General features: G+C 42.9%; 1 protein-coding gene across 1 annotated transcript in view; it reads left to right on the forward strand.

Moving 5' to 3' along the window:
* The window catches only part of LOC121304187 (gastrula zinc finger protein XlCGF26.1-like), a 54,524-nt gene extending 30,467 nt beyond the window's left edge, over window positions 1-24,057 (forward strand). Inside the window, exons 5-7 of the mRNA XM_041235155.1 lie at window positions 10,936-11,848; window positions 23,695-23,753; window positions 23,835-24,057. Coding sequence (XP_041091089.1) covers window positions 10,936-11,848; window positions 23,695-23,753; window positions 23,835-24,057 — 1,195 coding nt within the window. The remainder of the gene's footprint in view (window positions 1-10,935; window positions 11,849-23,694; window positions 23,754-23,834) is intronic.
* The last annotated feature ends 841 nt before the right edge of the window (window positions 24,058-24,898 follow it).

The raw sequence follows: 24,898 nt of genomic DNA on the forward strand, positions 1-24,898 counted from the left end.
ATATATATCATTTGCACAGCAAAAACACTGTGTATACATTTTTTCCAGAAAGAGCACATATAGGTAAATATGAAAAACTTTAATAAAATAAACATTACACAATAAACTACTGTGTAAACAGGTGTAGAAAGTTGTATGCACATACAAAATTACCAAAAATAACTAGTTATAAAAATAGAATAAAACAAAAATATAACATTACAATCGACATGACAGCTGTCGAATTAGTGCAATCCACACAGAAAACATGCTTCCCTTTCAATTCGAAGATGGCCACCAAACATTGTTATGGGATACACTCGTGCCTACTGGTAGGTGTCACTGAGTTCCTATGTCAAAGCTGCCAATAGTCCCCTTTCCCCCAGTGACGTCCTCGGTCCCGCCTCCCGAGGGTACTTAACCGTCACGCAGGGGAAGAATCATCCTCTTTCGCTTCTCACACTGGTAAGGTAAGACCTCTATGTTGCATTGAGCCCTGTCTTATAATCGCCACTTTCCCAGAATCAGTAGTTTAAAAAATTGTAGCCTTTTTATTCTATTTCTGACTTTCAGCACCTGTGCGCTCCGTGTGTCAGACTGCTTCTTTCTATCTGTCCGTCTTAGCAACGGTAAGTGTTATTGTTAAGAATTGTGTGTGTTTTCACCCCTTCTTACTTCGGAGAGCACTGTACTCCATGGGACCAGGCTTGCCTTGTTCCCGTTGTTGAGTTTTTCGGGTTAAGGTTCAGCCGTGGACCCCTGTGTGGCGGTCCCCCAATCCCTGAGCCGGTCACAATCTCTGTGCCGCCCCCTGACCCCTCCGGGGGAGTACAGGGCGAGCGGATTGACTGGGCTCTTTGCTCAGACGACGACACGCTTTCCATCGCTGCCTCGTGGGGTGAGTCCACGTTTCCTCAGGATGTGGAGGTTGATGCAGAGCCTGAATTTCAGGCTGATACGACCCCTAGTTCCGAGGCAGGACAGCACAAACAGAGCCACGCCGTTCCATCTTCCGACCGCATGACGTGGCTCCCCGAGCTCAACCGTTCCCAGCGTTCCCTGATTTCATGGAGGAAGTGCGTTCCTCTTGGAACCACCTAGCCACAGCGCCGGCGCAATAGCGACATAGTTCTTCTCTGGCCTCGCTGCAAGGGGCGGAGAAGCTGGGCCTGGTTGGGTTTCCCCCTGTGGACTGCACCATTGCGGCTTTGGTTAAGGCGCCACCGGTGGGAGGTATGCCCAAGGACCCCATGTGCCCTAACCTGCAGTGAAGAATAACACATGTTCGTAGAGCCTATGTGGCGGGAGCCCAAAGTACCCGCCTACCAAACACATCCCGCATGCTCATTGTATACCTGGATGGAATTTGGCGTGATGCCCCGCTACCAGAGCCGGTGGCCATGGAACTGTAACTTCTGTCGCACACGTTGCTCCAGATCTCCGGCCTGCAGGGTCAGATCCTTCAGCAGAGTCTTTGGGAACGCGAGGTGTCGAGGCAGGTAGCTGCGTTACTCCCTCCCCCTGCTCCGGCTTGGGTGAGCTCAAGCAGCCGGCAGCCACAAACGGTCACCCAGACTGTGCCAGTTCCCACATCCCCGCCAGGTAACCTTTGGCGCTGCCTACATTAATGATTTAGATTCTGGTATAGTAAGCAAACTTGTTAAAATTGCAGACGACACAAAAGTAGGAGGAGTGGCAAACACTGTTGTAGCAGCAAAGGTCATTCAAAATGATCTAGGCAAGATTCAGAACTGGGCAGACACATGGCAAATGACATTTAATAGAGAAAAGTGTAAGGTACTGCACGCAGGAAATAAAAATGTACATTATAAATATCATATGGGAGATACTGAAATTGGAGAAGGAATCTATGAAAAAACCTAGGAGTTTTTGTTGACTCAGAAATGTCTTCATCTAGACAACGTCGGGAAGCTATAAAAAAGGCTAACAAGATGCTCAGATACATTGTGAAAAGTGTTGAATTTAAATCAAGGGAAGTAATGTTAAAACTGTACAATGCACTAGTAAGACCTCATCTTGAATATTGTGTGCTGTTCTGGTCACCTCGCTATTAAAAAGATATTGCTGCTCTAGAAAGAGTGCAAAGAAGAGCGACCAGAATTATTCCGGGCTTAAAAGGCATGTCATATGCAGACAGGCTAAAAGAATTGAATCTGTTCAGTCTTGAACAAAGACGACTACGTAGCGACCTAATTCAAGCATTCAAAATTCTAAAAGGTGTTGACAATGTCGACCCAAGGGACTTTTTCAGCCTGAAAAAAGAAACAAGGACCAGGGGTCACAAATGGAGATTAGACAAAGGGGCATTCAGAACAAAAAATAGGAGGCACTTTTTTACACAGAGAATTGTGAGGGTCTGGAATCAACTCCCCAGTAATGTTGTTGAAGCTGACACCCTGGGATCCTTCAAGAAGCTGCTTGATGAGATTTTGGGATCAATAAGCTACAAACAACCAAACGAGCAAGATGGGCCGAATGGCCTTCTCTCGTTTGTAAACTTTCTTATGTACAGGCCTCATCTCAGATGAGAGGCAGGACCCTCCCTCAGCATTGTGGACTTGGCCGTAGCCAACCCCATACAGGGCCCCTGAAGGCTGGCGGCCTCAGCATAACAGCTGCACTACTGGCGTGCGTGCACTTCTGACGTGTGGGTTGTCGCAACTGTACAATTTGGTTACGCGCTTTAGTTTCGTTTGGGACCCCCTCCTTTTCCCGGCGTCACGACTACATTCGTAACGGACACGCTTCAGGCCTCTGTGCTCCAGACCAAAGTGGCAGCCTTGCTGGACAAGCGCGCCATTCGTCTCTTAGATCCCACCTCTCAGAGGGTTTCTACTTAAGAAACTCGCTGGTACCGAAGTGGGACGGTGGCTTTCACCCCATCCTGGACTTTTGGTTTCTAAATCAGTTTCTAAAGCAGGAGGGGTTCCAGACTCGAAGTCACATACTCCAGTCTGTCTGGCCGGGTGACTGGTTCACCACGGTGGACTAACGGGATGTGTATTTTCACATTCCCATTCGTCCACAGCACAGGAAATATCTCCGCTTTGCCTTTCAGGGCAACGCGTACGAGTTTTCCATGCTGCCGTTCGGCCTCTCCCTAGCTCCCCGTACGTTTTGAAAGTGCGTAGATGTTATCTTTGCCCCCTTGCAAGGAGTCTGAGTGATGAATTACCTTGACGACTGGTTGATCTGTTCCGAGTCGCGGGAGGGAGCGGTGGCCCACACTGTGCTAGTGACGGAGCATCTAGTGTGGTTGGGACTGATCGTCAATAATGCCAAGAGTCGGCTGACCCCAGCGTAGTGCATAACGTATATGGGGCTCCGGCTGGATGTGCGCATACCTGTCGGACGACAAGGTAGCAGCTTTACAACACCACCTCTCTTTTTCGGCAGGGATCGAGGGTGTCACTTGTTTTGTTCCAAAAACTTCTGGGTCTGATGGCAGCAGCAGTACCAGCCATCAAGCTGTGTTTATTAGGCATGCGCCAACTGCAGACCTAGCTCAATGTGTTCAGGTTGCATCCCAAATGCAACAATCACCGTCGGCTGACAATGTGTCTCGCGTGTACGTCAGCTCTGCGCTGGTGGAGGATTCCCTCTCACCTGCGTCAAGGAGTCCGAATGGGGGCAGTTTATACCCGCAGGGTAGTGATGACTTTCAGGAGGCCCAGGAGCAACTGGCCTTCATCCCTGTGCCAGGCACTCAACAGCCCGCCCTGGGAAATCCCGCTTGGCTGGGATCTTCTCAGTCAGACGAGAGGCACACTTTGGCACCCGGAGCCGGGCAGGCTCCAGCTATGGGTCTGGCCCCTGAAAGGGACCGCTATTCAGCCTTAGGGCTTTCAGACACGGTCGTGGGTACGCTGCAGAATGCTAGGGCGCATTCCACTAGGTCACTATATGCCTGTAAGTGGAACCGGTTTCTGTCCCATGCTTGTTTCTGTAAGATCTGCTTGAGGCTGGTAGATCACCTTCCACACTGAAGGTTTACCTAGCGGCTATTTCTGCTTGTCATGCCCCCATTGACTCTCTGTCCCCGGGCGCTCATTGTTTGGCTACCCGATTTCTCCGAGGCGCTCACCGATTGCGCCCTCCTAGGAGGACCACTCTCCCCGAATGGAGCCTTGAGATTGTACTGGAGGCTCTCATGCAGGCCCCGTTGAGCCTATATACTCCATCGAGTTGAAGCACCTGTCCATGAAGACAGTCTTCCTCTTGGCTATTGCCTCTGCAATGCGGGTTAGTGACCTGCAGGTTCTATCTGTGCATCGCTTCTGTATGCGTATTTGGGTTGTTGGTAGCAGTTGTTGCGTGCAAACCCTGCTTTTCTCCCCAAGGTGGTTACAGCCTTCCACGTGAATCAGTCCGTGGAACTGGAGTCCTTCCATCCTCCTCCGTTTGCGACAGACGAGGATAGAAAGTTGAACCTTCCCTGCCCAGTTCGGGCATTGAGATGATATGTGGATAGGACAAGAGCGCTGCGTCAATCTGACCAGCTTTTTCTTCTGCCATGGAACACGGACCCTGGGACAGCCCCTCTCCAAGCAGCAGCTGTCGCATTGGATTGCGAACACAGTCTTGACTGCATATGATGGTGCTGGCTTACCCCCACCTGGGCAGATAGCCTCACATTCCAGAAGAGGTGTGGCTACATCATGGGCCCTCTTCCGAGGTGCCTTCATGGCTGAAATTTGCGATGTGGCTAGCTGGGCTACCCCGCATACCTTTGCCAGGTTCTACCGCCTGAATGTGGTAGATCCCTCATTGCCTTCTGTGCGCATTGGGGTCCTCGAGGTTGCTCGTTCACGCCGCTGACCTTGGTCAGGCAGGACTTAACGTCCCTCATATGCTGCCATTCATTTCTCCCTCGCAACGGCTCTGGTACACGTTTCCCATAACGATGTTTGGTGGCCATCTTCGAATTAAGAGAACATTAGTTTACCTGCCATAAACCTGGTTCCCTGAAAGAGAAGATGGCCACCAACCACAAGGACGCTCGGTCGACATCACGGTTGCGTCGCGAAAGAGGGTGATTCTTCCCCTGAGTGACAGTTAAGTACCCTCGAGAGGCAGGACCAAGGACGTCACTGGGGGAAGGGGGCCTATTGGCAGCTTTGACATAGGAGCTCGGTGACACTTACCAATAGGCAGGAGTGTATCCCATAACGATGTTTGGTGGCCATCTTCTCTTTCATGGAACCAGGTTTTCGGTAGGTAAACTAGTGTTTTCAACTTTACCAGTGCATGTACCACAGACTGCCTTTTCACAACGGACACACATCCAAAGTGTTGTTTCTGTTGCATTTAGCAACTTGGCATTGTCTTTTCTTCCGTGTGCCAGTGGGCGTAGCACTGGCTTAAGGTTGAGGGGCATTTGCAAGCCGGATTGCACTTCTCTGATCAAAATGTTTCTGCCGAAGCTCCAGGGCTAGCTGCAAAATGAAGTCCCACTTGGAGATTATGTTCCCAGTGCACTCTTGTACAAAACAAGCCAGGTCCAAAACATTATAAAAAACAGCCACAGGTCACCTGCAAGAAGCACCTTTGACAGAATACTGCCATGCCATTTGATCAAGTATATCCACGCCGTACTTCATTGCGTTTTGAAATGAAATGCTCTCTGGTTTTCATTAAGCATCAGTCCCGATGATTAGTATTGTTTATGCAGAGAGCTTACGTTATTATTATTATTATTAATTAATAATAATAATAATAATGTACAGTGTGTAGAATGGCTTTCATCAGTGTTTCAAGCACTCAGCAGGATTATAATACGTTCTTTCACAGTGACTTTGATTGTATTGCAAAGGCCAGACTAAATTGTTGGCTTTATTTTATTGATTGCAACATGTGGTTAAAAAAGCTGCTCTGGTGTTTTAATGAGTAAGTGCTTATAACTTATTCATTGTTACAGTTCAGCAGCTGTAACACTCTATCTGTATTTAATTCAAATATTTAGTAACACTTAAGAAAGCTCATGCATGAGAAATTAAAATTAATAGCTAAAATGGTTCTAAAGACTGTCATTGCGGTTCTAGTGCAGAACACTGCCTGCAGAGCTGAATCAAAGCATTCTGCAAAACATGCCAGCTGCAGGCAGTGCTAACTTTGTTGCTGGTATTTAATAAATTGTTCCTGTTTTCGAAGGTACTGCTCCCCTAGGCATTTGGATTGCAATGTTTTACTGTGTTCTATATTTAATACGTATCTTTGTAAATTGCCCCAACATTTAATCTCAACCTTGTGGAATAAGCCATTATAAAAGAAACATTTTCAAGAATAATGTTTATATATAGGCGTGTGGCAGAGCAAAGCTCTGCCCTTTTTAAATTGGCAAGGATGGGGTTAATTTCCCCTACCTGCCTGGGTTTATTATGTTCAGGTGGCTGGGGTTGATTAGTTGATTAGGTTAATTAACGATCAATCAGCGCCCAGCCACCTGACATAAAAGGAGGCCTCTGCTTCTCATTTGAGAGGAGGGAGCTGAGGAAGCAGGTTGGTGTTTGTGGTTTTTGTGATTTGTGATTTGTGATTGGTAAATTCTACATCCAGTGAAGGCATTGCCCAGCCTGGAAACCTTTATTTTTGTAAGTTTGTTTTTTGTATTGGTTTTTTTGTGTTTAAATCCCTTTATTTTGCCCTTGTGCGCTTTTATTTTGTGTTATTTATAACAAAATAAATATTAATATAAAATAAAAAACAATTTTGAACTGCAGACTGTCTCTGGGCCTCTATCCACTCACCAGCCTGCCACAAGGCATGTTAGTGATATGTTTCTGAAAACAGTGATTTAATTTCCTGCAAAGGGTGAAAATGCTCATTTAATGAGATTCTGTAAGTTTCAGAAGTTTGACATGTACAAAAGCAGCTGACAGCAATTACATCATTTTACAATAATTGGATTGTTAGGGAACTTGGAAATAACTTACCTGCCTGCTTCAAAAATCATGCTGTTAGTTGGATGGGAACATGTTTATTTGCATGTAAAGCATTATATTATGTGACGATTGGGACTAAGTTTTAGGGTTGTACTTAAAAACAGTGCATAATTACAAAATATGAAGCATCTGTATTTCTTTCAATCAGTTTAAAGTACTTGCTTTACACACATACCTCTAAATATTCTCAATTCTTTTTCAAATAGTCTACAAAATAAATTATTTTGTACTATACAACCTGTAAGTATGGAATAGAGCAGTATGGGCATGATGTCCTTTATGCACATTCATTTTTTTATTCCTTTTTTGTAGTTATTTCATTTATAATGTAAGAAAACACATTTCAATACCGTTATCAACTTTGCCCATGGTAGTCTGTTTTTCTGATGGCATGGTAGCCTGTAACATGTACAATTTAATGGACGTATTGAAATTATATACTGATATTTGAGCTTGGAACGGAGGACAGTATAGGGATTAGGCGTCGCACTAGAAAAACATTGTTAAAGTGACCTTGCTTGTTGATTGCTGATGTGGTTTTAACTCCACCGGGTGCTTAGTATGGAAGGGCATGTTTTGAATTTGTTTCTGCTTTCCTTATGCTTTTTCCACATTCTGCAGATTGGATGTGCATCCTATGGTACTGAATTTCCCTGCTATATATTTTTCGTAGTGAAAGTACACACTAGGATTGTCAGTTAAGTCTCAAAATAGTAATTGATTAATTGGGCACACAAAATATAATCGTTCTAGTAAATAGCGATGATGATTGCACCATACATTTTCAGTGCATTCCTCTCCCTGTGACATTATTATTTTAATATCATTGCCTTTTAGTAAAAGCTTGTGCACAGCAACTGATGCGAGGGGTAATTACACCTGGATAGCGTCAAGAGAAAAAGAAAAACAAAACACAACATTCGCAACAAACCTAGCAAGTTTTACATACTACAGGAGTGTATACTAAATATTTATTCCAAACAGATTACAGTACTTTGAAATGTAGGCTATATAAACTAGACACGAGTTTAAGAAGAACGCTTTTTTTTTAAATTCAGCGACAGCTGCAGCATCACACATTGCATCTTGTTAATACTGTACCACCTAACCTTCATTATCTGTCAAACACAATGCGGAAATCCCTGCCTGATAATAATAATACTACTAATAATAATAATTAATTGATTTGCTTACCACAAATTGCATACCTGTTGGCTGATCCTTACTCCAAAATTGCGTTTCATTACTGATCATTTATTTATTTTTAACATTATTGAATATTGTTAAATACTCATTATAAACCATTAATTTTGAAACGCTAAAGCAGCGCAAACTATATACAGTCAGTTTTTTTTTCAATTTGCACAATTTATTTACAGGCTGTTTGCCAGGAATACAAGCCTGTCGTTCTGCGATGAATACACGAGGTGTATTTTTTTGTTGTTGTTGTTTTTTGCTTGTCTGCGGCAGAAATACTGTCAATAGCAAGGCAGGGCAGTTTCATTAATAAACTTAAATAAATGTTAACAACATTTAAAATATTTTTTTGATTTAATCGTAGCAGCCCTAGAACACACCGATTATTTTACCCATATTTGGAGAGAAAAGCATCTGTTCTGCTTCCAGCCATGTTTAGCGAGTACATTTTCTATGATTATTGAATAATTAAATGTTAACAATACGATTATCGTGAATATTCGTAATCGCGATATATCGTACTATGGAAAAATCATTTCATCCCTAGCTTCAACGACCAATCAGGGGTGGCTTTATATACTTTCAAAACGAAAGTAGTTCGATAGACAGAAAGCTAGATGAGTGAGTATTTTTTTTCCGCTATGTTGGGAGATTCGGCGATCACAAGTACAAGCGTACCAGAAATCATCCTAAATCATCCAAAATGTTTAGAAACCCAAAAATAAATCAACAAAATATTAACTGTTGTGAAATATTCATAGGATAACATCACAGATGACTCTCCAATCAAAATGCATTTCACTGAATCCCCAGGCCAAGAGAAATACCTTTTTATTAGAAGGTACAGCATTTCATTATCTTTGGTTTGGGTTTAGATGACTGTATATACCATGATTTTAAAGTGCAGCATTGCCGGAGAGCAGACTACATTGCTCTACAGAACCAAGAATGCTTACCGACTGTGGCAAAGTGGTTTGCAGTGTGCAGGTGCAGGAGTGATGCAGTGTGTTTTATCAGACACAGATTTGTAATCCAGTTGGAAGTATTTTGTTTTTAACAATCCAGGTCTGGTGGCCAAATAATGATCCCCAGCAGTACACAGCAGTGCGTAGTGCACTGGTTAAATAACGGGTTTGCAGTCCCAAATAATACAAACAAGTATCCTTCCCACAATGGGCAGCCCTGGGTGCGTGCTGTAGTGCTCATGGTGGGTGATAGTTTATTGTGTGACAATAGTGCAGTGCTGTTCCGGGTTTTGTGCTGGCCCTTGGCGACAGCTCCGGAATGTGTTAGCCGTCTATTAATACAAGAAGCGACAATTACAGACAAAGCAAAACAAACACAAGTTAGCACGATACTGCACAGGTCCTTCCGGTTATTTTCTCACCAAAGTGAGGGAACAGATTTCGTCTCTCCGTCCCCTTTTATGCTGTCACACATGACCCCTTGGTAAACGAGTGCAGCCACCCCTCCAATCTGCAACTGCCACATCGTTTCCCTTCCCGGTCGATAAGTTAATGCACTGAAGTTCTGCCCCCTTTCTAGCTGGCCGACTTTCCTTGAACCCGGGGAAAGAACTGTTGGGCCAGCCCGTCCAAGGTACTCTGTTCTCGCTACTTGGTGCCCTCACAGGTCGGGAGGGAATCACTGTATTTCTGTTGCCAGATCTATCTGATGTTGAACTTCTTCACATTACACACCCATCAAACAATCTGGTGTAAAATGATCCTGATACACAAGCCGAAAGTCACGTTATGTCAGTCAGACCTCAAACAGGTGGAATGCTCACCGGAGCGGAAGGGTTAAAAGCAGCAAGAGATGGTGCCTCGCTTCCAAATTGTGGCAGGTCATTCCACAACTGTGGGGCTCTGAAGCTGAACGCTCTGCACCTGCCTTCTTTCTCTGTGTCCATGGAATATGTTTCATGGGTAAGAAAATAAATGGGAGTTATTGTTTATATTTCGACGTATCGGATGAGTTTTCATACTGATGTGTAAAGACAGACAATAATGAAATGTCCGATATGCACGTTTTCAATGCTCCAGTCCATTTCTGATGGCAAAATAAAATCTTAATTGGCACGGAACGACCACCTTGAAGTAGAAACACACAAATGACAGGCTTGTTGATTTAAAAACTTCTGCCTTTGTGTTTTAGGGGGGAGAATGTCTTCATACAAAGGGTGGTTAATATAACATCATCGGGTACGCACTGCAGTTCAGGGGCTAATCATGCACATACGCGGCCAAAGCCAGCCTGCGTCTGTGCTCAAGTGTAAATGGGCTCAAATGTTAAGAATCTTTTGAATCTGATCGAACCTAAGCCAGCTCAAGTCTGAGTTGTAAGTGTAAACACACCAATAAAGAACAGATCATAATAATTTTTCATTTTCTGTTTTCAGGACTTCCTTGTCTTGGTGAAAGCTAAGGAACAAAGATGGAATGTGTTTACATTAAACAGGAGGAGGTTCTGGAATTGGTACCTATTTGCATTAAACAGGAGATGCCTGAACTGGATCCTTTCTACATTAAAGAGGAGACTGAACTGGAGCCTGTCCACATTAAAGAGACTGAACTGAGACTGAACTGGAGCCTGTCCACATTAAAGAAGGAGAGACTGAACTGGAGCCTGTCCACATTAAGGAAGAGACTGAACTGGAGCCTGTCCACATTAAGGAAGAGACTGAACTGGAGCCTGTCCACATTAAGGAAGAGACTGAACTGGAGCCTGTCCACATTGAAGAGCAGTCTACTGACTTATTGTTTAAGGATACAGAAAACATATCCCGGCCAAAGAGATCACATCAATGTAATGAATGTGAGAAGAGCTTCAACCGACTAGGAAGCCTAAAAACACACCAGCGAATTCACACTGGAGAGAAGCCGTACAACTGTGTTGAATGTGGAAAGAGCTTCCGTGAGTTAGGAGTCCTAAAAAAACACCAGCGAATTCACACTGGAGAGAAGCCACACCACTGTACTGAATGTGGGGAGAGCTTCAGTGTGTCAGGAAGCCTAAAAAGACACCAGCGACTTCACACTGGAGATAAGCCATATCAGTGTGTTGAATGTGGGGAAAGCTTCAATGAGTCAGGGAAGCTAAGTAGACACCAACGCATTCACACTGGAGAGAAGCCGTACAACTGTGTTGAATGTGGGAAAAGCTTCCGTGAGTTAGGAGTCTTAAAAAAACACCAGCGAATTCATACTGGAGAGAAGCCGTATCACTGTAGTGAATGTGGGGAGAGTTTTAGTCAGTCAGGAAGCCTAAAAAGACACAAGCGACTTCACACTGGAGAGAAGCCATATCAATGTTGTGAATGTGGGGAGAGCTTCAATGAGTCAGGAAGTCTAAAAAGACACCAACGCATTCACACTGGAGAGAAGCCGTATCACTGTGTTGAATGTGGGAAAAGCTTCACTGAAAAAGAAAAACTAAAAACACACCAACGAATTCACACTGGAGAGAAGCCCTATCACTGTTCTGAATGTGGGGTGAGTTTTAGTCAGTCAGGAAGCCTGAAAACACACCAACGAATTCACAATGGAGAGAAGCCTTATAACTGTGCTGAATGTGGGGAGAGTTTCAATCAGTTAGCAAACCTAAAAACACACCAACGAATTCACACTGGAGAGAAGCCCTATCACTGTAATGAATGTGGGGACAGTTTTAGTCAGTCGGGAAGCCTAAAAAGACACCAGCGAATTCATATTGGAGCCAGCCTCCCTCCCTCCCAGTCCCTCACCTCTCCACCCTGCTTGCTTGTGTGTGTAGAGAGCTGCCTGATTCCTTGTCTCACTCTCTCACCCTGCAGTAAATGAAGGGGGTCCCCAGGAGTGAGAGCCAGCCTGAATCCAGAGACACTGAGAAGGGGAGCGTGTCAAACTGAAAGAGACAGACCCATTTCTTTCAGAATGAACTGCATTGGAAATTAATCTCACTCATCATATTGTGAGGATTTATGCCAAGCGTGTTTCTGTGAACACATTAAACTAAGCTGCCAATAACACATCATGTTTTTTAAATACCATTACTGTACCAGTGTGGGTGAGAACAGAAGTGAATTGTTTAAAAGAAACGAAAACTAAGAATATCTTCATCGTACTAGAATGGCCTCTAAGCTATTGTACTAGCGCAGACACAAGCTGAAACTAACTTTTTCCTTTATTTTATTTCAAGTGGTGCAAACTCTGCATTTGAGGAAATGCTGTTTTGGGTTTGAATTAACTTTACCAACAAGTTTACAAACGATGGGAGGCCATTCGGCCCATCTTGCTCGTTTGGTTGTTAGTAGCTTATTGATCCCAGAATCTCATCAAGCAGCTTCTTGAAGGATCCCAGGTTCAACAACGTTATTGGGGAGTTAGTTCCAGACCCTCAGGATTTTCTGTTCTGAATGCCCCTTGTGTGTGTGTGTGTATTTTAATAATTAGATTTTTTTCGTTTTGACCACTTTTTTAAACTTTTAATTTGCATTCCCTGCCTCAAGATGGCTTCCCATCTATCTGCATGGACCTCTCAGAACTACATTTTCCATCATGCTCCTGCTCACATGTAACAGATGGGTTTACCCATGAGTAGGAGGATGGGAAATGTAGTTCCTCTCATGAAACTAAATGAATTGATTGTAACACATTCACTACAATTAAACTGTTAATTGTTTAGTTTGCACACCTTGCGTGTGAAGTAACTTAGTGAAACTTGATGGAGTAACTATCTACCTCATAGTTGTAAGAAGTTGTAAGCTTAAAATTTATTTTAAGGTAAACTTGCTATTTTGTTAAACAATTTACTATTAGTAAGATTGTCTGAACCATTTCAGTTTAGGCTGTGTGAGTGTGTGTCGGTATAAACAGTGTCATATTTCACTGGCCCTGCTCGCTGCTTTAACGCAGGCTGAGAGCTTTGACTTGTGTTTAATGCTTAGAAAACAAAGAGATTGACTTTCTGACTTTCGTGATTTCTGTTTAATATTTGTGCTGTGAATACAATACTACTATTGATGAAACATTCCTTGTGTCCAGTGTGTGTGTGTGTTCAAAGTAAATCGTCGATCTTGTAACATTAATTAAATAGTTTTTTATAAGAGAACTAATCAACCTGTATAAAACTCTAAACTATCAATTACAGAATTGCTCTTGGAGGCTTCATGAAATGAGCAATGGAATTCCTTTGCTAGTGTATCATGATGTAAGCCCTGGAGTGTGGGCTCAGTCTTCGCTGCTGCCTGCTTGTTCTCTGTGTGAGAGTTCAGCTGTATTCCGAGTGTCCTGAGCACGGCTTTGAACCCACTGGGGACGCAGCTGAGAATAAGCCAGACCCTGGACTCAACATGATGAGAAACATAGACAGAACTATGTTTTATTGATGTTGTTTTTCTGTGAATGTATTACTTGGAACCTCTTCGTATTGTGTTGCAATTCAGACAGTTTCAGTTTACGTATTAAAAAGCACAGCTATGTCTATTAGAAATAGACTATGGTTATGACCAAAAGTTTTGCCTTACTTTATAGAATTAACAAATTTTGCTTCATAAAGTCGAATAAAAGCCTCCGAATAATGTTAAATTAACATATTGAATTACATACCACCTTGTAGTGGAATGACAACCATTACTGAATGGAAAGAGCCCTCTCTGACCATCAATCACTGAGCATATATAAAAAGCTGAATGGAGACGTCTATCCAGACAAGGTTTGCCAGATGCAGTGTCTCTACAGTCTGCTAGGGTGCCTAGCACTAGAGCCCAGAATTCATATAAATGGAAGGTTTTCCAAAACTGGTACATTGTTGAGGGTCACAATCCTGTAACCTGCCCTATTGAGACAATTTTAACCTTCCTACAACACCTGTTTGATGCTGGAAAATCTGCATCTACTCTGAAGATCTACTTGGCCGCAATATCGGTGTGCCACGATAAAATTGACTGTGTCCGCTGGGGTACACTTCCTGACAGTGCAATTTCTTAAAGGTGCCCAGAGGCTCCATCCTCAGATGAAAAGCATGGTACCTAAATGGGATCTGGAGCTGGTGCTGGGGGTCCTTACGGGTCCCCCATTTGAGCCCATGGCCTCAGCAGAGCTGTGTCCTGTTTCCCTCAGTGGCATTTTTATAAGCCATTACGTCTGCCAGAAGAGTAAGTGAGCTTCATGCGCTGTCCATCGATGACACATGTATGACTTTCACTGGAAGTGACTCGTGGGTATCATTAAGAACGAACCCAGCCTTTTTGCCAAAGGTGGTCTCTTCATTCCATATTAACCAACCAGTGGTTTTGGAAACATTCAGACCTCCCCCGCACGAGTCCGAGGAAAAGTATAGACAGCACACCCTTTGCCCGGTCCAGGCTCTGCGCTGTTACCTGGATAGGACAGCATCCTGGATACAGTCCAACCAGCTGCTTGCCTGCTATGGATTCTGCTCTAGAGGTCAGGTATTGAAGCAATGTCTAGTGCACTGCGTGGCAGATGCTATACGCTTGGCATATGAACAGACGGACTCCCCCTTGCCGCGGGACATTACGGCCCATTCTACCAGGTGCTAAGCAACTTTGTGGGCTTTCCTTCATGGCACCTCCTTAGATGAGCTTTGCAAAGCTGCTACATGGACAGGTAGTGAGACATTTCCACGTTTTTACCGACTTGATGTTGCAAACTGAGCGAGGCCCTCTCTGGGCTCTATGGTGCTGCAGGCGGCAGGCATGCCCTTAGGCGTCATGAGGGCTCTGAGGTTATCGGCGTGAGGCTGTACTGTCAGTAATCTGGAGCCACGACAGCTTTGGTACAGCTTCCCATTCGGTAATGGTTGTCATTCCATTTGAAAGGGAACATAGGTTATTACCGTAACCCTGGTTCCCTGAAAAGAATGACAACCATTACCCTTTGAAGTCTCTCATTCCCTCTATCTGCCTCTCTCATTACCCCTCTTTCTCTCATTCCCCCACTTTTTGAAGTTGTTTCTGCTCTCGTTGTTGTGCTTTTTCCACATTCTGCAGATTGGATGTGCATCCTGTGATACTGAATTTCCCCTCTATATATTTTTTATAGTGAAAGTACACACTAGGACTGTCAGTTAGTCTTAAAATCGTCAAGAGAAAAAGAAAAAAAAAACAGCATTCACAACAAGTCTAGCAGTTTACGAAAAACGTTTTTTTTTTTTTAATTCAGCGATAGCAGCAGCATCATGCATTGCATCTTGTTAATACTGTACCATCTAACCTTCACTATCCTGGAAATCCTGGCCTGTAATAATAATAATAATAATAATAATAATAAATTGATTTACTTACCACAACATGCATACCCACTAGCTGATCCTTACTCCAAAATTGCGTTTAACATCACTGATTATTTATTTATTTTTAATGTTATATATTGTTAAATATTCATTATATAACAGTTCATTTTTTGTAACTCCAAAGCAGCGCAAACTATATACAGTAATGCTCACAATTTATTTATAGGCTGTTTGCCAGGAATACAAGCCTGTCATCCTGTTCTGGATACAAGATGGCGTGTTTTTTTTTTTTTCGTTGTTTTTTTTTTTTTTTGCACAATGAATACACGGAGGGGCATACTTACAAAGAATTTTCAAAACTCATTCGCTGGTAGGATGGGACCAGCAAATCAGACGCTAGATAACACGAGCAGGAAAAGAACAGCACGCCCACTGCTTGTCGTAGAAATACTGTAAATAGCAAGGCAGCGCATTCAGCGCAGTTTCGTTGACAATCTTAAATAATGTTGTCCAGTATTTATATGAGGAATGGAATCGATCGAAAAATAGATTTTTTTATTTAATCATAGCGGCCCTAGAAGACACCGATGATTGTACCCATATTTGGAGAGAAAAGCATCTGTTCTGCTTCCAGCCATGTGTAGTGAGTATGTGACTATCGTTTTCTATGATAATCGAATAATTAAAAAAATGTTAATGATACGAATATTCGAAATCATGATATATTGTACTCAATCGTTTCATCCCTTGTCCAAATTAAGAGTCCAAAAACAGGTTATGCTTCTGAAAAACATAAAGTTCCAATTTAAAACAAAATCAAAAAGCAATGTTCAACAAGACATTCATTTCTTTCAATAAATTGAAAAAGTGTATCGAGAAAACAATTTTTTTTAAAAAGCTACAAATGTAGGCTTTTTTTTGGTTTTGTTTGTTAAACTCAAATGTTATAGTTGAATACTTGAGGTGAGACAATGTAAAATGCTATGTGTGTCCAGCCAGAATAAACATTGTTTTGAAGTGAATATTTCCAAAAACTAATTTGTTGAAAGTATAAAGGGGATATTTATATCAGGCAGTCAAAAATGACTTTTAGCAAAATGCCTCCATGCTAAAGTGTTCAGTGCAGTGGTCTGTTCATGTTAATCAGTGGTAAGACGATTAAAGCGTGTTGATGGGCACTCGCTGTACAATATGAACACACTAGGTCTGGAGTAGGGAATCCAATTCCAGACACTTTTCCCAAGCACAGGATTTAGGTATTCATTTTTTTTGTTTTTAATCCAGTGATTCCGTTTTTGTAATAATAATATTGAGTTTGTGCTTTTATTATTAATTACCGGTGTGGAGGCATAAGGTAATGCACTCACAGGACAAAGGAATTCTTGAATGAATGAATGAAGTAAATTAGCCATGTGAGCGCTCAACACTCACACACTGTCAGCACAAGCTAGGTATTTATAGAGTTAACCTCGCCCAGCACAAAGGAAATATGTACCAGTACATGGTTTTATTTGAAAGGAGATTCAACATTGTTGATTCGATTGCTCAGTCCTAAAGTACTACAACTGGTAAAACAAAATGTGTTGTCTGCCATTACAAGATTTTTTCGCGTACCCCCAGGGGTTTGCGTACCCCCAGGGGTTTGCGTACCCCAGTTTGAAAATTGCTGGTGTAGGGTGGTTCGGCAGCTGCTCCCGTTAATAGTTCTGCGGCACTGCATACTGTGTGCTCAAAAATGAATCCAACAGATTAGTTCAGATATGTCCTTGTATCAAAAATAGTTATTAATTTCAGGCAATTGTGCCTACAGAAGCAATATGAAAACATGATAGCATCGGGGAACGATAAGGGTCTGTTTTGATTAGCAGGCGAGAGCGTTGATTGCATTATTACAGAAATGTTATGCAGTCTAATTATTCAAACAGTGCTAGAATCCAAATCGCTAATCTATCCTACTTTATGTAAAAAATTATTTCCATGACATGAGAGTAGTTGAACTTCATGCTGATTTGAACTCTGCTCTTGCCAAGATAAGCACCAACTAAGACGTAGCTTTGCAGTAAACTAGTGTGATCCATCTGCATTTCCATCCATTTGTGTCGTTTTCCATCTGATGATGTAGATATCCTTCTGTCTAATGTTGATTGCTGAAGTGTAATGCTGGCTCCAGGGATCAGCTCATTTTGCCTCCCCAGGGCATCAGCACACACAACGGCTGCGATGCTGGCTCTGGGGATCAACCCAGTGCGGTCTCCCCAGAGCATCAGCATGACAACTGTCTGGATTGAGCTAAGTAGGGTACATCTCTGGGGTCTTCAAGTGGGCACCTTCCATCCTCTGTTTCGTTGACTAGCACGACACCTCAAGAGGGCTCAACAGTGATTCTGGCGTCCCAGCATCATCCCCCTCCATCCCCCACTCAGCTCAGCCCAGCTTACTTACCTGTACATCAGCGTTGCTTTCTTTCTATTGTGCTTGAGATCACCATTCAGAATCTTTCCGTCTCAACCACAGCCAGTTGCTGCTCCTTTCTGCTGTTTCAGATAAGTTCTTCAATGTGCGACGCAACTCTTGGCCAGTGAACAAAACAACTCTGAGAAACCGGGTTGTAGAGTGTGCCACAAATCCTTGTCAACCCACCTCCACTGGGTAAACTCGGACTCTCCATCCTCGCTGTTCCACTTCAGCAGCTAGTTGAGCATACCCCAGTTTCTTCCTCTCATATGCCTCATCCACAGCATCTTTCCGTGGCACTGTTAACTCTATCAGATGAACAAAACGTGCTGATCCAGACCACAAGACAATGTCTGGTCGAAGATTACTGGTGGCAATCTCAGGTGGAAAAATAAGCCATTGACCAACATCTGCCAGCATCTTCCAGTCTCTAGCAGCTTCCAGTTGTCCTGGACGAGGCTTGGTTTTAACACCTTTTCTTGGTGATTACTCTCATGGACAGAGGAATATTGTCTTTTGTGTGAAATGCTTTGATGGAACTGGTGTCAACTTATCGGTCAGGTTACGCTTGTCTTCCAATGCTAAGGCCAAACATCGCAGCACCTGGTCATGGCGCCAAGTAAACCGTCCTTGGCTAAGACCCACCTTACATCCTGTCAAAATGTGCCTTAATGTTGCAGGTGATGAACACAAAGGACATGAGGGATCCTCGCCCACCCAGAGGTTTTGGTTCTGTGGTGATGGGAATCATATGCTGATCTGATAAGGAAACTGATCCTGCTCTGTTCCATTGTCCATAGGTCTTGCCAGCAGATCTTGCATTGCTCCACACTCATCTCATCCATTCTCCCTGCTTGGCCTGCTTTTGCACCTCATTGACTACCAGCTTCCTCTGTTGAGCCGGGGTTGCCTTGTGCCATGTAGGAGGAGCTGAACTGAGACCCAAACCTCCTTTTCCATGCTGAACCTGCCCCAAAATATCTCCGATTTGAAGGGCAGCCTTAAATCTTCCACAGCTTTCTTTGTCGTCCATTTTCTTCCGGTTTTCAACACAGGTGCTGCCTCCCTTACGCATTTGTCACATAAATCTACTAATGTCATTTCCAGTTGGACTTTGGCTCACTTAAACTCCTCGGTTAGAGCAGAGACTGGTAGCTGCAGTATTCCTTTACCGTAAAGTCCCACTCTGCTGAGGCAGCGTGGAACTCCCAACCATTTCCTGCCGTATGAACTGATTAAAGCTTCCAGCTTCTCAACTGTTGTCAAGGAAACCTTGTACACAGTCAGTGTTCACAGCAGTCTTGGCAGTAGACCAAACTGAAAGCACCAGAGTTTCAGTTTGCTGCTGTCTATGCTCTTCAACCCTTCCACTGCTTGTTGTCTAACTTCTCCCACACGAACTGTGTCCTTTAGATCCCCGTCGTACCATCTCCCTAGACTTTTCACTGGCTTCTCAGACACTGTTGGTATTGCCTCACCATTAATGTAGAACCTTTTATCTACTACTTTACCTTTAATTATAGAGATGCTCCTTGATTTAGTGGGCTTGAATTGCATTCATGCCCATTCAATGTTTTTGGTTAATTTGCCCAATAACCGATTAGTGCAGGCTTCTGTTGTAGTCATTGTTGTCATGTCATCTATGTATGCTCGAACTGGTAGTAGTTGCATTCCAGAAGCCAAGTGCTCGCCTCCCACTACCCTTTGATGCCCTTATAATTACTTCCATTGCCATGTTAAAAGCCAGTGGAGAAATGGTATATCCTGCCATTATTCCTTCTAGGCATTGCCATGTAATGCTGAATTCTGAAGTTCAAAAACTAAATTGTAAATCTCCAAAGTAAGCTTTCACTAAATTTGTTAATGAAAAAATCATATGCTGCCCAAAGAAGCTCATGTGGCACTGAACCATATGCATTAGTCAAATCCAGGAATGTCACATGGAGCTCCTTCCTCTTCTTTTTTGCTGATTGAATTTGTTGCGCTGAATTTGTTACACTGATGTGTTCTAAGCATCCTGGGAAACCTGGAATGCCTGCTTTTTGTACTGAAGTGTCAATGAAGCAGTTCTTTAATAGGTAAGTTGACAATCTCTGAACAATAATGCTGAAGAAAAACTTGCCTTCAACGTTTAATAGGGAAATAGGATGAAACTGACCGATGCTTGTAAAATCCTTTTCATTTGGTATAAAGACTCCACCTGCTCAGCACCATGCTCTTGGTACAACCTGTTTTTTCCCATGTCACTTTCATCAATTTCCACAGGATTCGTAGAACTCCAGAAGCACTCTTGTACAGTATGGAACTCCATTAGACCCTGGAGATGATGAAGCCCTTGCTTTTTTCACAGCTTGCTCTACTTCTTTCCACTTAGGTGCACAGTCCTCCATTTGTTATTTGGGTGGATTGATAGGTGGAATATCTGAAGGAACTGACACAGGCTCCTGCCTTTTTGAATCTGTATGTGTTTCCTCCAAATATCTCTCCAGCTCAAACTTGGATGATTTTAGTGTGCCATTTTTCTCGCTGGTGAATATCTTCTTTACAAATTTGAATGGATCTTTATAAAAGTTAGTTCTCGCACGCTCTTTCTTTTTGTAGCTTTTCTGTGGCGCTCAGCTCTGCACAATGTTGCAAGCTTATCTTTTTATGACCCTTTGTAACCGATTGAGTCCCTCCTTCTGACTTTGTTCTGCTTTTCTCCATTGCTTCCTCAACTGCCTCCTTTCCAGGAATAGTTTCTACATTTTCCTTCCTTTTTCAATCCCAAACCTCTCGCTTCCATATGTGTAGAAGATGTCCCCAAATTTATCCAGCATCTTTTCAACTGTTCCAATTAACCTTTCCAAAGTAAAACAGAGATCCGTGTTTACTTTGTCCCACGCAGTTTTCTCACAGCTCTTGGCCATTTAACTCCAGGCTTGTGCCCGTTGAGGTTCTTTTCTCTCTTACGCTGGTTCATCTGACCGGGTTCACAAGGATCATTAGGTTCATCACTAGTTGTATCGACACAAGTCCTCCTCACATCTATGACAGGGGTGCTGATATCCTGCGAACTGTGGTTTGCTTTCATTCCACTGACTTGACTGACTTCGTAAGAAGTACTGATCAATCCGAGGCCCTTGTCCCTTCTCCCTCAAGCATTTCATTCTCCCTTGATGAATCTGACTGTTGTGTCTGCGGCTGGAGCAAGGCAACAAACCTGGAGTTCCATGTCTTTGCTAACTGCAAATCTTGAACTAGTCTTTTGTGAAGTACTCTCCATTCTCATATCCGTTTCCGTTCATAAGTCGTTAACCGTGTTATCCAATGTTGAGTCATCTTCCGCCCCCGCTCTCGCAGACTCTAGGGGTATTTTTCTCTTTAATTTCTTAGAAGCCTTGGGTGGGTGTCTCCAGCATCCTGTTTAGAGAAGAGACAATAACTAGTTATGTCCACACTGACTTTATTCCAAGTACAGTAGCGTGTTAATTCAAAGAAAGACTTGTGACATTTGCAGAATCAATATTCCATTTAAAAAAGTTATGTTTTATATATAACATATATGTTATTTTCTAATTGCAATAGTTTGTATTTGTCTGACTGGCAGCAGCAGAAAAAAAGAAGACCAAAAAATACATAAAATGGAAGCAATCTTCTCTCGTTTAAAAAAATCAGTAAATAAATTAAACATCTCAAGTCTTGGGTCCCGGAATACCAGTTGCAAACTAAACCAACACCCCTGTCGCTATAGAGGGTGCAAACTAACAACCAACAAAATTTCGAGCTCCCGAAGATCACATTGATAGTCATGTGAGAAAAGCATGCTGGACATTAGGAGGTGAATATCCAGTGATAATGATGCATGTGACAAAGGTAGGAAATGGACAACCTCTGAGTCCAAGAACATAAGAACATAAGAAAGTTTACAAACGAGAGGAGGCCATTCGGCCCATCTTGCTCGTTTGGTTGTTAGTAGCTTATTGATCCCAAAATCTCATCAAGCAGCTTCTTGAAGGATCCCAGGGTGTCAGCTTCAACAACATTACTGGGGAGTTGATTCCAGACCCTCACAATTCTCTGTGTAAAAAAGTGTCTCCTATTTTCTGTTCTGAATGCCCCTTTTTCTAAACTCCATTTGTGACCCCTGGTCCTTGTTTCTTTTTTCAGGCTGAAAAAGTCCCTTGGGTCGCACTGTCAATACCTTTTAGAATTTTGAATGCTTGAATTAGGTCGCCACGTAGTCTTCTTTGTTCAAGACTGAACGATTCAATTCTTTTAGCCTGTCTGCATATGACATGCCTTTTAAGCCCGGAATAATTCTGGTCGCTCTTCTTTGCACTCTTTCTAGAGCAGCAATATCTTTTTTATAGCGAGGTGACCAGAACTGCACACAATATTCAAGATGAGGTCTTACAAGTGCATTGTACAGTTTTACACCCTCTTGTTAATATTTTACCTGCATAATTTAACTACTCTAAACAATTAACACTAAATGCTAATTGCTACTGTAATGCTACTGAAAAAGATCTAAGTGTAGTAATGTAGACCTGAAACATTACAGGAGAACTTTGAAGGCAGATTTTGATCCCAGGGCTCGGTTTCACCAGCGTCAGTCTTGCCTGACTTTGCTTTTACACTGTTGGAAAACATGGATCGAGAATTGATTAGCAGTTTGCTACGCATGTGGACTGGCAGAGCTATACTGGTGTTCTTTTCTGAAAAGAGACTAATATTGCAGATAGCAGACTGTTTGGTTCAAATTGCATGTACTGCTAACCACTGATAGAGACGATGCGTCTACAAACTGCCCAACAATGACTGCAAGCTAACGAGATAACAATGCTGTGGACTAGAAGGGAACAGGCTCTAGACTTCAGAGAGATCAAAAGAGATAATCCCACTGGCATCAAAGGGGGTCGCAAGGAGATAACAAAAGGCAGATGTATGGACCTTTTGTCTCCAGGAGTGTGAAGAATGCACTGAGTTCAGAGGTTGTCACACTAGACTACACACACAGACACACACACATTAACACTCACACAATAAATTAAATTACCTTGACCATTGGTTAAGTGTCAGAGAAAGAGGAGGTGGACCATCTATACAGAAGGGTATTTAATGTCATGCAAACATTGTAATGATGAGTATTCTGTTTGTCCTGTACCTGGGACCAGACTCCCTGCATATTTCAATAAACCTGGCAACTGATTGAAGAAAAGGACTCTGTGCATTTTCTTGAATTCACTTAATCACCATCCTTTTTGTAAGTTACTTCATACACATAAAGGCTTTAAAGAGTAACGGGGTTCTGAAAAATCTAGCGTTCCACATCCCCAAGTGTTACTATCACTGTTTTAAAAAAACATACCTGTCATTTCTTTTCATTGTTCATATCCTGACAACTTTTTACACATAACTTTAAGTCTACTGCAAAGTTCTTTTAGAAATGGCTGCTCTAGTTTAACTTTAACCCAGTAACCCAGTGCAAGTCCCCACAGCTGCTAGTCACATGCTTTAATCCACTCCTCCACCGAGCCACATGCCCTAGGGGTTGATTCAATCAGCTGTCGTAAATGAATGCGATACGTCCGGCGCAGACCCCCTGCAGTGTCAGGATACAGACGCACGAGAAAAGGCTGTATGACTTTCCAAAAAAGATACATGTCGCAAGTGTCTCAGAGTCAGAGACCCTCAACTCAAATTAGGTGGGAGTGAAGTATGAACCAACTTTAAGCCTATAAGCAGTCCCTCTTACTTTATTTCCTGTTCATATTTTCCAGATTCCAGTCCAGCAGCTAAAGTGAGGGCAGGCGTTGAGGATACCCTGACTGTGGAAAAGGTTTCACACAGTTAGGGCATTTAAAAAAAAACCCAGCTAATTCACACAGGAGAGAAACCATATCGCTGCTCTGACTGTGGGAAGAGTTTCAATCACTCAGAACCATGAAAATACACCAGCGAACTCACACAGAAAAGAAACAGTATCTCTGTTTTGACTGTGGAATGAGTTTGTCAGTCCTGACACCTTGTTTCACACCAGCGAACTCACACAGGAGAGAAACCGTATCGCTTCTCTGACTGTGGGAAGAGTTTCAGTCGCTCAGGAAACCTGAAAAATCATCACGATTTCACAGAGGAAACAAATGCTAAAGTCTATGTTCAATGCGACTTTTCACTCATGAAGAAAAAACAGTTGGCTTTGCATTATGAGTCCCTGTGCAATTACTGTTTTGTGTATCACTCTTAAGAGCATGCATTTTAAATGGTTAAATTGCACTTCCACTGTGATTGTGTTAGAAAGTGGGCGGTGAAGCGGACACGTCACAAGAGGCTCCTCTGCTGTCAGTTTAACCCGGGCTGTCAGTGCAGTCAGTGCCTGGGAGCGGGAATAGGCAGAAAGGAAACTATTCTACATCTCCTGTGATGGACGAGTCAGGAGAAATCGATAACACAGTGTGGGAAATGAGTTTCAGAATTTAACATTTTAAACATTATTAACTTGAAAATAAATAAATTGAAGGGAACAAGTATCCCGACCCTGCTGTTTATCATCCCAGAGACAAGACTGCACCACCCTTACTGGGCAGCAGCCTGGAGGATTTGTCTAGTAAAAATTCATCACAATTCTAAACTGAAGGAAAAATGATAGTGTCCCTGTAACAGGGCCAGGAGCCCTGTACATGAAGATGGGGCGGGGCAAAGCCCTGCAGGTAAATAAATGCATTGTGGTTGTTCAGAACGGATGGTTTGCAATGTATTGTTTGTTTAGCACAGATGAGTGTGTTGTATTATTATTTCAAACAAATGTATTTGTTTATTTTAAAATGGGGTATTCCCTACCCCTGTGCATTTGTTATTTTTTATTTGTTTATTGTTATTCGGTATTTAGAAGCCATGTGTTTTGGTTTTATTTGGCAGCGTGGATGGGGAAACCCCATCCACACAGAAACTCTAATTGGCTAATTTGTTGCTAATCGGGAGATGGTCACTGTGGCAGAGCAAAGCTCTGCCCTTTTTAAATTGGCAGGGATGGGGTTAACTTCCCCTACCTGCCTGGGTTTATTATGTTCAGGTGGCTGGGGTTGATT

This window comes from Polyodon spathula, chromosome 37, assembly GCF_017654505.1.
Source record: "Polyodon spathula isolate WHYD16114869_AA chromosome 37, ASM1765450v1, whole genome shotgun sequence".
NCBI classification, from domain to species: domain Eukaryota; kingdom Metazoa; phylum Chordata; class Actinopteri; order Acipenseriformes; family Polyodontidae; genus Polyodon; species Polyodon spathula.